Source organism: Castanea sativa, chromosome 9, assembly GCF_040712315.1.
Source record: "Castanea sativa cultivar Marrone di Chiusa Pesio chromosome 9, ASM4071231v1".
In the NCBI taxonomy this organism is placed as follows: domain Eukaryota; kingdom Viridiplantae; phylum Streptophyta; class Magnoliopsida; order Fagales; family Fagaceae; genus Castanea; species Castanea sativa.
This window is the reverse complement of record NC_134021.1, coordinates 13,458,892-13,471,686: the sequence shown is the minus strand read 5'-3', so window position 1 is coordinate 13,471,686 and position 12,795 is coordinate 13,458,892. Positions and strand designations below refer to the sequence as shown.

Sequence of the window (12,795 nt, the reverse complement as noted above, 5' to 3'; positions counted from 1 at the left end):
GCTAGGAATAGATCAGTAGTCACCTTCAAGCATGAGATCATACAAACTCAAGTTAGCAGCACACTATATTAGTAAACTTATTATTTGACAAGTGATACAAACTGTATTAGTAACAAGAAAATCTATATAAAAGCAACATACATAGACTCCCTCTAAATAATTACAAGCTAAAATTCAAATTATTAACAAAGTCTACAAAGGAAGGGATACAAACACCACAAAATCTAGAAGAATACTAATACTAGTACAACAAAAATAAATATTTTAGCTCAAGAATTGATAACTCAAAGCCATTAAATGTGTGGTTACTCATCTCTATCATTATTGTCCATATAAGCAAAGGGGTATTTTAATAAGAAACAATTACATATGAAAGCTCATTCAAATTGCAACTATGATCCTGATGATTACCAAACTCACATTAGGCATTCAAATCAGCCAATGTTCTGAAATTCGGAACTTAGTCTCGGTTAATGCCAAAACCAAGAGACCTATACACACATCAACTACAAGCAGGTCACTTTCAGTTCAATCAGTGCACATTTGGCCATAGCCAATATCCCAATTTTAAAACCCAAGCAAAATCAGCAAGCTTTATACTTAACAATAAAACTTAGTCATCAGACAGATCAAAATTGAAACAAAATGAGATCCAAGGGTTCGGTAAACAAAAATAAAAATTAAAGAAAAAAAATAACAGAGGGACCCTTAACACCAACTATAGTTACCACAAATCTATGGCAAGGAAGAGAAACAAATTAAAATGAATAAGCAGCCACCAAGCTTGAAAGACCAACCATCACATAAGGAGAAATTTAATTGGTATAGTATTTTCTTACCAGATGAAACAAAATTTCCCTAAACCATTGAAGACTATTAGGAATAAAAATACGTTCAAAATTTTGATATTACTCTTCGGAAATGTTGAACAAAGAGAAATCTTTACATATATAATATAAAAAAAATGTCCCAAAACAATTCTATTATAAATTTGGAACCAGACGTTTCTCTATTATAAGTTTATACATGATAGCCAATGTAAATTTCACAATAATAACAAAATTAGAGGTCACAATAACTCAAGCATAAATTTTTGCAGTAAACATCAGCAGATGTTCTTGGGAGAAGTAATAAGTTGGCCTGTGATAATGATAGCATTGCCATCAAGTGCAAAACTGACAACACCTCATACCAAGCATTAGACATGCCTGTTTCCTGCAAAAGTATTGATCCATATTAAAACATCAATTCCATTGAACGGAGGAGGGATGTAATGACAACTAGAAATGAAAGGCAGAACAGAAATTTGAAAATTGATAGATTAGTCCTATACTCCTACCTTTGCGTCATCCTCCTGATTTACCTATACAAATTGTACCTTGTATTGTAGATGGCTTCCTGCAAATAACAGATAAGCGCCACTATTATGAATTATCCAAAACAGTTAAAACATTCAAATCATAGTGGCACTAATACATGCTTTACCATCTTTAACGAGTCCTAAAAGAACAGGCAAGTAATCTTCCAGAGCCCGCTGAAGATCAGCTAAGGTTGAACCTCCTATAAACAACAAAATTATCCAATGTTTCAATAACTGAGGTCTCACAATTAGTAAAGCAATATCAAGTTTTTTCTATAACGATCACCTAATGAATGGGAGAAATCAATAGGTTTAGGAATCCGAAAACCAGGAACATACATAGAAACATCCCCAATATTCCCAGGCCTCCTCAAACATCCACAGGTTTGATAAAGCCATAAACCCAGAAAACCCCATCAATAATGTTTTCTCTTCTCAAAATCACACCCAGAAATAACAATTCAAAGACTAATAATATCAGCACAAAACCCAACATTAGCACAAAATTAGCACAAAACCTCAAGCTATTAGTAATGAGTAATATTAGCACAAAACTAGCAATACCCAGAACCCTTAAACTCCAATTCCAAAACCCAAAATCCCAAACACAACTGTACTGAACCCATAAAACCAGAAAACAGAAAAACCCATCAATAATTTGAAATCCAAATTGGGGAAAAGGGAAAATCATGAAAAACAAACCTTTGGATCGTGGCTCCGGTATATTTCCAAGCTCCACGCACAGCTCCGGCGACCTCTGTGGCGGTGAGCTTCGGTGTGTGGTGTGGTGGAGGTTTGGGCAAGCAAAGGACGGCACAACCCTAGAGGAGGAAGCAGAGGGCACGGCGAGAACTCTTTCTTCTTCGAAATCGTTCTGCTCCGGTGATCTGTGTGGCGGCGGTGGAGGTTCGGCGTGAAGGAGGCAGAGGTAAATGGCGTGAGCTTTTTTGCCTGATGGCTGAGCTCTGAGGTGAATGGTGTGAGCTTTTGTCTGTTTAGAGAGGGATTTAATATTTGTCTACGTGGCAGGAGTCTATTGGCTGGCGTAAAACACTGGTATTACGCCACAACCTGATAGAATGTTTTCTCAATAAAATAAAGAAAAGTCAAATTGGTGAATAACTCTATGAACGGTGAGGATGACGCCGCCTTAGACAGCAAACAACAACAAAGGAGACCTGCACCTATAAAACAGAGTATAAAACTATAAATTTACAAAGCAAAACCCTAATAAATTTCTGCTTCTGCTATTGCTATTGCGATTGCCATGGCATTAGAGTCAAGTGCAGAAGTTTCTTTGCTTCCACGTCGCAAAATAAGAAAAGAAAACCCAGAAGAAAATCCAATTCAGACTCCATGTCGCAAAAGAATTCGAAGAATAAAACATCGTGATGAACCAGAACCGTCCCATGAATTCTTCAACACAATCCCTGATTCTATGTTGTTGGAGATCCTTTATCGACTCCCTTGCCGAACTGTTCACCAAAGCAAATCCGTTTCGAAGAGCTGGTATTCACTTATTTCCAATCCCCTCTTTGCTTGCAGCTTCATTCACCACCACCACCAAGACTCATACTCAGACTCAGATCCTTTTAATCTTCTGGTAGCGCATGCGACTTTTCTTAAGGAAAAAACCCAGGTTCTTCCATCCAATAATTCTGAGTTGAGCCCTGGCGGACTTGGTTTTCTTAACTTTCTTCCTCGTTTCAAACACTTAAACTTGTTTTATAAGTTTGGCATCATTGCATCGTTCAATGACTTATTGCTAGTATACAGACGAAATATTAGAAGGAAATTGAGGCCTCCTCGTCTAAGCTTTCGCAAGTACTACATCTGCAATCCACTTACCAAACAATGGCTCAAGCTCCCACTTCTGAGAGAGAACAGAACCGTTAAGGTTGGCTTTATTTGCGATGCCCATAACTGTGACAAAAATGCGCATTACAGGTATAAGGTGGTGGTACTCGTTCATTCTCACAATGAACCCAATACCACTCAGTTACACATGGAGATTTTTTCTTCCGAGATTGGTAAATGGTGCAAATCAGTTGTTTCGTCACCGCGGGTATTGAATCCCGTCAGAGATTCGTTTAAGGGTGCTCATGATGTTGTTGCTTGCAATGGGAAGCTGCATTGGATGGATATAGAAGAAAATGGAATGATCAAAGGTTTTGTGGTGTTCGATCCTTTCAACGATGCAAAACGATGCCATTATATTGAGTTACCCAAAAACCTTCCCCCTGATTTATCCTTTGGAGCGTTTCGATGCCGACATTGACATATTTTTTTTCCCACGAACGATTTCTCCTTTGGAGCGTTTCATAGGCGCCTTCGTATATTCCTGAATCCTGGGGCTCCATTCAACCATACTTTCAGCATATATGTTTGGGAACTCGAGGATTACAATAATGCAGGTAGGTGGTGCATGAAGCACGAAGTTTGCTCCGAAAACATGGTTTATGAAGATTCTAGGCTTGTTGGGTTTAAAGAGAATGGCGGTGGTAGAAAGGTGGAATTCCTAGCTTTTCACCCAAACAATGGTGAAATTGTCTTCTTTAAATTCCGCCATTACCTTGTCGCGTTCAACATGTGGACGAGGGAATTGAAATTGGCTGGCCAACTAAGATATTATTCATCATATTGGAGGGAATTATCTTCTGTATTCTTACTTTCGCAACCATTGTGGCCAACACCAGTTCCTCCACTCCCATTGCAATTTGAATGCTCTAACAATTGTTAGTGACTGAGGTTGTAACAGCTTTTATTATTTCTCTTTACACAACTGCTATATATTTTCTCATGCATTTTAGACTACAGTAATCTTACTTTGCATTCCCCGTTAATTATTCCATTGATTGAAAGGTAATTTATTGTAATTCTGAGTTTTACTAATCAAAGTGGACGACTTGGATTTCTGGTGCTATGCTTTCAATTCCCAGCAGCCCTCATTTTGTGCTTATGATGCACTTATTTATTTGACTTTTCTCTCCATTAGTGCCTACAATTATGACAAACAATATAATTTTTGCAATTAATTCAGGAAAACACATGTTAATGATGACAATCTACTTGTAGGATTTCGTTTACTTCCCGTACATTTTTAATTAAACACGTCCTTTTGTTTTAAATATACAATGATAAGTAGTGGGTTATCCTCACATTTTATTTAGTTAGTGGGTGATGAAATTTGTGATTCTCAACAAAAAAAAAAATGTTAGGGGGTGATATAGCAATCTCTCATTAAAACAAAAGAAGATTCATTTTTAAAAAGTACTAGAGGTAAGTCAAACCTCTACTTATATGGTTCTTCTAGTTTTTGGTACCTCCAATATCATTCCTCTAATTCCCCTTTAGGGGCTTCGACTCTCACATAAAGTTCTTGTTTCGGCAATTCAAAAGTGGGGGAGGGCCGATACAATAGGCATTGCGGTGCGAAGAGCTTTGCTCGGAGAAATAGAAGGAACATATATCACACGCGCAAAATCTGAGAAAATACCACATGAATATTCTACCTTAATAGGTATTCAAGAATCAGTAAATGAAATTTTGATGAATTTGAAAGAAATTGTATTGAGAAGTAATCTGTATGGAATTAGTGGTGCGTCTCTATTTCTATTTGAAAGAATCCTTAGGAAAATGATTTTGTTTCCACCGAGCTAAAACAATATAATATGTCGATGCCCAATTCAATTCAGTGGGATCTTTCATTCACATTTTTTTCCATCAAGAACGTTTTATAAAACTCCCCGTCTTTCTGAATGATCGGTCTCAACTCGGGAGGAAGAACTGGTAATAGACATAAAACCATCCATTCTGGTTCTATGGGAAATACTTCAGGAAGTTATGCAGGGGCACCCCATATTGTTGAATAGAGCACCTACTCTGCATAGATTAGGCATACAGGCATTCCACCCCATTTTAGTGGAAAAACTAGATTTATTATCATAACCTATATTTTCCAACAACATGTATCTATTTAAACCATGAGCAAGTGTATAACTATATTCCCGAAAGATAAGTGGGTATAGGAAGTCATGTTGCCGAAATCTATCGAGTGAGGTCAGATTTATCCCGACGGTAGCAAGAGTAACAATAATGTTTATAATGCTACTTCTGACCATTGATGTCATAAACACAGCCTAGAAACCTCCAAGAGATCAATTGACATTTTTAAAGAATAACATGCCTCATTGAAATTGTAGTTTTAGAAGCAATTATGATGGTTTTATCTAGCTGGTTTGGGCATTGTCAGTGTCATGACTCATGTAATCAAAAAAAAAAAAAAAAAAAAATATATATATATATATATATATATATATATATATATATATATATATATATATATATATAAAAGCAAAGACCTCATGTTGAAAAGTATGAGGTTCTACCAAGTGAAGCATTCTATACAAAAAAAATTAAAATATTCTCAAGTGCCAAATTAAAGATAAGAACGAATTAAATATTAATTTTTTATTTCATTTGGTTCAATGTTTCAAGACTTTTCTAATTAAAAAATTAATATTTTTTGTATCTTTTGATTCAATGTTTCAAGACTTTTCATTCTTCACACATACACACAAAATTCATTGTATTTTAATTCACAATTTTCACTCCTTACACTTCTACCCCTTTATATATATATGTCCATAGCCCTTCATGCTATCCCATGTAAAATACACACATAACAAAAAACAATGTCATTTATCTTTAATCTTTCAACGACACTTACCTAAATCTAATATTGTTGTTTCATCTAATCCTAACTTGCTTGAATTGGCTATAACCAAGGAAATGAGGGTTGCATTTTATATTGAGTGACAATGGCAATTATGATTTTGATATTAAGGTTGGACGTTATGAATTTGTGGATATTGTAAATGAAGTGAATGACTGTGAGTGTTTGAAAAGTGTATATTGTTTTAGAATGAAAGAGAAAGAGAAATGTGCATCCTATATCAACTTTTATATTATAATATTCCACAAAAGTTGTTTTCTTTTTTTAATTTCTCATTACTTCAATTGAATAATTATAATAGATATACGTGTGCAATCTATAATTGTTACTCTTTATAATAAACTCATTACTAATAAAGTTGTATAACAATTATGTTATAATATATATACAACATTCTTTGAAATCATCTAACATAAAACATTACAATATTATCCGTGCATTGCATTGGTAAATTACTAGTCCATTTATAATTATGGTAATTTTTTATTTGACCTCATGAAAATTTGCCACATATACAAACACAATCTATATCTATATAATATTTTAAAATTGAAGTGTAACATTTATTAACACAATCTATATCTATATAATATTTTAAAGTTGAAGTATAACATTTATTATTATTATGCTCTTGTTGAGCTACATTAGTGTAACATTTCTATCCATTCGGTCCACTTCGGTTTATTTGGTCCATTCGGTGAATCTTTGGAAAAAGAGGTTTGCGCAGAAAGATGAGCTACTTTATTGATAATTATCATACTCTCAACATATTGTTAATTATTAGCAAGCTCTTGATAAAATTACATTTTTCTCATGTTATTAAAGTTTTGTAATTTTTTTTCTTCTGATATAAGTGATATATTTACTTAATTATAACTATTTACTCTTTAGGTTATTCAAGACCCATAAATGATAAACTATTTGTAAGGAGCATTAGAAACAAATTCTAATTATACATTACATTATTTACAAAATATCTCAACTTACAAAATTTAAAACACAATGAAATAATAAATATAGATAGCTTAATTTTGAAAAATCTAATATATTTTATCAACTACAATTTATTAATCTTAAAAAAAATGATATTTATTAAAAATAATCACATTATTTTAAGAAGGGTTTGAGACACATTTATAAATGTCATCTTCTATTATAATATTTCATTTAACAAAAAAAAAATACAAGTCCGTCAAATTTTTTTCGTGAGACTAACAAAATGAAAATCTTGAGTGTGTCAGAATAGAACATGGCTTCGGGCTACATATAAATCACTCTGCAAGAACTTCCTTGCTTTTATAGGACGAAAAAGTGAAGTTACTTGAGGGTTTCATGGGAAAAAAAACCCCATTATTGTAAATAAATTAAAACTACAATACTCTATCTGCAAAATTATTTCCCACCTGACAGAATTTCTTGTTGGAATTGGTGAAAGCCCAGAACCAAGTCTCAATACGTCCCCCTCCATGAATTCCACTTCAGTTTAAGTTGATACCACAAATGAGGAATACCCAGGACCCCTCTTGATAACCTTGGATCAAATACATCAAAATTTACCCTCCTCAGGGAATCCAAGAGAACTTGAGCGGGAACAGCATGCAGAAGCACTGGGCGAGCCTCAGCTGGCACTGTTCCAGCTAGTTCACGAGCCTTCTGTAGATGGATATTAGCTACTGATGCCATCTCAAAGACTGCATCACACAAATGCTCACGAGAATCCAAGAGGATCTCTGAACGACCGCCCTCCTTCACCAACAAGCCATGCTTGGAAGCCACTTTAACTGGTATGTATGAAAAATGCTGGTTACGACTGGCATGGTAAGGTAGTGACTTAAGCAGCAAAAGGAGGCCACTTGCTTTGCCAATATGAGATGCTGCATGATCAGCTGCAGTAGACCTGATACCACCACCTTGAAGTGTCATGTACAGAATAGTTGATACAGTATCCTCGGCATATTTCTCCAACTCTTCAATGGATTCAGGAATATCAGTAACCTCTCTTCTTGCATCGTTGATCCGAGCTTCAATAGACCGTTTCAACCACCCCTTGCTGATTTGGTTCTCAGATATCACTGATGATAGAGCCTGTGCTGTGGGGTGATCTATTAACTTTTTAGCATAGATTTTGTCTATAGCTTCCTGCCACCAGACGAGGCGCATAAGCCCAACCCTGGGATCAGAAGCAACATCCATTGCTCTCGCTGTTTCAACATTGAAGGCACGGAGTGCAAAAGCAGCCTTCCGCATTGGAGGGGGAAGTTCAAGGAGGCAGAGATAGTGATGGTAATCATAGCTACGCACTTGTTGTACACAGTGGGAGAAAGCTGAACGTAGGCTACTAGATGCAGAAGCACCATTCATCAAATCCCAGATGTAGCTCCTCCTGCAGATACAAAACTATATCAACTATAACAGTGTACAAAAAGTAACAAAACACTGAAACAAGATATGAACATCCACTCAGTCATCCTAGCATTCCTTGTTAGCCTTTTTTAGTCTTCCAGCTTGTCTCACAAATTTTTTTTTCAGTTTTTTATTCTTTTTCTTTCCTAATGACTAAGAAGCACTAAAGGAAAGGTCGTACTTAGTGCACAAAGCTCCCACTTTTGCAGGTTTGGGAGAGGTCATGGTAGGTAGCTTTACCCCCCAATTTTTTGGAGAGGCTGATCCCTTGACTCAAACCCATTACCTGTTGCTTCTTGGCAGAAGGCACTTGCCATTACACCAAGGCCCAACCTCTTGACTAACAAACACTACTAAAATAGGAAAACAATCAATGATGGAAAGATTGAAAATATATTTTCCAAAATCCATTTAAATTTCATTTTAAGCTATCCATCAAACACATAAGGGCTTCTATGATGTAAAGAAGAGATTACAAAACAATATGTCTACCAACTCCTTAGTGCCATTTCTAGAGTCTCAAACACAATGTTGATTAAACAACTAAATGCTCCAAACTCCCCTTGAAATCTTTTTCATTCTCAATTATGTGTACATCAAGTAAAGCACTGCTGCAAACATTCAAGTTTCAAGAGCCTGTTGTTTTCATGGAATTTTTAATAAATATCACCCTTGGACTTTCATGTGAGTGTGAGTGTCAATTTGGCCATTGATCTTTAGATTTAAACAATTAATCACTAGATATTAGGTTTGTGGCAAAGTAAATCTTCTTTTAAAGGTTAACAGATTTAATCGTGTGCTGTGCACACGGTTTCTGCCACATCATCAATAATTTTGTATGTCATTATAAACATGAGCACATTACGTTTATACTAAAAATTATAAAAGAAGGTATGTATTGTCACAAACCTAGTGTCAAAAGGGTTAGTTGTTCAAGTTGAAAGTCCAAGGACCAAATTGACACTCGTCAAAATCTGAGGATATATATGTGTGTGTTGGATAAAATCCAGATTCCAGACACAAGACACTCAAGGTTCTTTCCACGCACATTCATCCAAACACAGCAAATCTGGTCTTCAATACAAAGCAAAAGTCATGCTTTTAAAAACACAGAATCCAGCTGAACAGGCAATGTCATTTATGAGAGGAATAAAGTAGGGCTGAGCTTTAAGCATCCACAAGAGTAGGGCTGAGCTTTTAAAGGTGCGAGTTACAATTCACTACAGCACTGGATTTCAAAAGTAAATAGAAGTGCTTAGGCTGATTACCACAAGAAAGAAAAGGTGGACTTGGCACAAGATGCTTAAGAGCATAATGATATCCCTGAATCATAGTATCTGAATAAATATCATCTATGGCATCTGAAACACCACTACAGCCTGTACTCTCTTTGAATTCTAGCTGATGCTTATCCTAGAAGAGACACTTAAGATTCTTTAGATTCATCTTCCTTACCAGCAGGCTTGGAAATAAACTAGAAAGTAAAAATACTAAAACGCCACAAAGGCACTATGTATCCACACCACAATATTGGGTCTTTGAAAACATGAAGTTGATTGATTTACACGTACAATCATATTTACAAAGTTGGCAACTCTACTTAGATAGGGTTATCAAGTTGGAAAGGAATGAGTTGGGCTGAACTTTATTGACTACCATCAATTTACACATCATATCTACAAAGCATACCATTAAGTTCATGAAAAAAAAAATTCCCTTTTCTTTTGGCTAAAACAATTTCATGGTTCACTAATGAGAAATTATCAGATAATAGAAACAATGGAAGCGCCAGGATGCTCCCATACAGCAAGATAAACATGTGTGAGGTAGAACCCTTTTTTACTAGTAAAATTTTATTGAATATAAAGAAAATCAAATGCACCCCAATTACACAGGCAGTATATTAGGGTAGCCATAAAAATTACAGACGTCTTAAAAATCCTCCAAATTGGAAAATGAATGGCTACTCAATGCAGCCATCCAATCATATATTCTTTTTTTTCTTTTTTTTTTGGCAAGTAACAATAATATATACACAAAAGAGGCTGCTCTATGCATGAAAAACATAGAGCACACCAAAAATTACAAGAAAATGAAAAAAGAGAACTGCCCCCCATAAATTAGCACAGTGGTGACCACCAAAGCCTCCTTTCCAGCCAGCCAACAACTCTAACACCCTCTCGGGCATAACCCAATGAAGAGTGAAGAGCAAACAAACAAAACACCAATGAGGTAAAACCTATAGCTGAGATATAAAAGTTGAATCCTAAAAACAATCAATCCTATCGTTACAAACTTATAGGGGGAATATGCATATATAAAATATTAAAAACTTTTTTTAACTGTTTTAGAATTGCATACACTGAAAAAAAAAATGGAGACAAAGTTGAGGACCTTCTTAAAAGATTAGATCATCCAACAATTTTAAAAAGTTACAGGTTTATTAAAATATAAAATAATGAAAAGAAAAAAGTTTTTTTTATTCCTGACTGGTATGTTGAGGATCCATAGCCAACACCAAAATTTTGGGACTAAAGCTTGATTGCTGTTGGTCCCAAAAGATAAAACCTATTACTCAACATTTCCCCACCCCCATACCATACCGTATAGCAAACATCTAATCATCACAATCTGTCAATAGAGCTGAGAGAGAAGAGGAAGAAAAAGAAGAAAGAAAAAAAAAAGTAAAAGGAGGAAGACAAAAAAAAAATTGAGGTAAGTGAAAATTTATTTAAACCCAAAATTTTTAAATTGGATTGTAATTATTTGAATCTTAGACAGTTTGAATTGAAATTTATTATATCAGGGATTTTCTTATTTAGTTTTGAATAATATATATATCTTTACTTAATTATTTATCAAGATGAATATATATATATATATATATATATATATATATATATATATATATATATATATATATATATCTTAGCAAACACCACTAGGAACTGAAGCCTATACAAACACAATGTTTTAGGTGGAAAGAGAGCAAAGTTCTTAGAGGAATTTTGCCTAACAGGTGAATTCTTTTCTTCAGTAATCTAGAATAACACAACCAAACTCATAGCAAGTAATGAAATCCAATTCCAAAAAAGAATCCAGCAAATATGTGTACAGCTTGTCTACTCTTAAAACTCCAATCAATATTACCAACAAATGGGTTTCAAAATCTACCATAATCTCTGAGAACTAAATGCAAAAATGACAAAAATGGCAACAACTAAGTACACGTCTCTAATAACCCATTCCCAAAGACCACATCAAATTAAAAACCCACAAACTGATTAAAACAAAACAGATAATGGAATTAATATATATATATATATATATATATCAACCTACAATACCCAAATCCAAAATCCAATTTTTTTGCAAAACCTTACTATGAATGTATTCAATACAGAGAATCAAAGACCCAGAACGAAAATTTCCACCAAAAAAAAAAAAACATAACATTCTGATCTCAGACTCTCTAAGCTAAGAAAGCAAGCTAATTAAAATTTAATGGAACTGGGCATGCCATTACCATGTAGTGTAATTGAAATAATGAGAGGGTATTAGATCTTCGAAAGAAATAAGGAAATGGAAGCTTACCACAACAGAGGAAAGAGAGAGAGAAATGAGTTTGGCAGCTGAAGAAGTGAGAGGTGAAGCTGAAGAATTACTCTCCCAATGCTCTGCTACAGACTCACACGACTAGTCGTCTATGGTCTCTGTGTGTATCACCAAAATTGAGAGAGAGAGTAGTGTACTGGCGTGTGTGCACTGTGCACAACAGCATTGGTGGTGTGCATTTCACTTCAGTGTGGGTTAGGAGGCCCAATGGTTTTGGAGAAGACCGAAGGGACTTACAAAAATTTGGAACATGGATTATGTTTCCATGTAAAAGCCCAACCCAAACCTTATACCCACAACAACAGCAAGAAGAAGCTAGAGGCCGAAAGTTTTGTTTTGTACACCCTTTCTTAAATACTATAAAATAAAAAAAATAAAAAATAAAAAAGGGATTTTGGGGGGGGGGGGGGGGTGGGAATTTGGGCTATTTGGTAAGAGATTTCTAATAAGTTGTTTAAGTTTTGTGAAAATACGTGTGAGTAAAAAATGTGTGAAAATATATGTTGTGGCGTTTTAAACAATAATTTTCGTTATTTAAACACTGTTGCCAAATGAGGCGTTAAATGTTATGAATTTCGTTTCGTTCCGGCTAGAACGGACGGAATTTCTTGTACCAGTATACAATCCGGAACTGGAATACCCTTTGTTCCACCTCGGGTCAAAATCTTGCCAGTTTTGGGGC

The 12,795-nt window shown here is 35.0% G+C and overlaps 2 protein-coding genes across 2 annotated transcripts; one reads left to right on the top strand and one right to left on the bottom strand.

Moving 5' to 3' along the window:
• Window positions 1-2,627: 2,627 nt before the first annotated feature.
• Window positions 2,628-3,638, top strand: LOC142608776 (putative F-box/kelch-repeat protein At4g22430). The gene has a single exon (XM_075780456.1). It carries the CDS (start codon window positions 2,628-2,630, stop codon window positions 3,636-3,638), a length of 1,011 nt encoding a protein of 336 aa, XP_075636571.1.
• A 3,590-nt stretch (window positions 3,639-7,228) lies between these two features.
• On the bottom strand, window positions 7,229-12,260 carry LOC142609751 (uncharacterized). The gene is made up of 2 exons (XM_075781461.1): window positions 12,093-12,260; window positions 7,229-8,478 (listed from the first exon to the last, which is right to left on the bottom strand). The coding sequence occupies exon 2, from the start codon at window positions 8,454-8,456 to the stop codon at window positions 7,545-7,547; it is 912 nt and encodes a 303-aa protein (XP_075637576.1). The 5' UTR covers window positions 8,457-8,478; window positions 12,093-12,260; the 3' UTR covers window positions 7,229-7,544.
• Window positions 12,261-12,795: the final 535 nt, after the last annotated feature.

Coding starts and splice junctions, on each gene's coding strand:
- LOC142608776 (XM_075780456.1), top strand. CDS start 2,628: ATGGCATTAGAGTCAAGTGCAGAAGTTTCTTTGCTTCCACGTCGCAAA.
- LOC142609751 (XM_075781461.1), bottom strand. CDS start 8,456: ATGAATGGTGCTTCTGCATCTAGTAGCCTACGTTCAGCTTTCTCCCAC.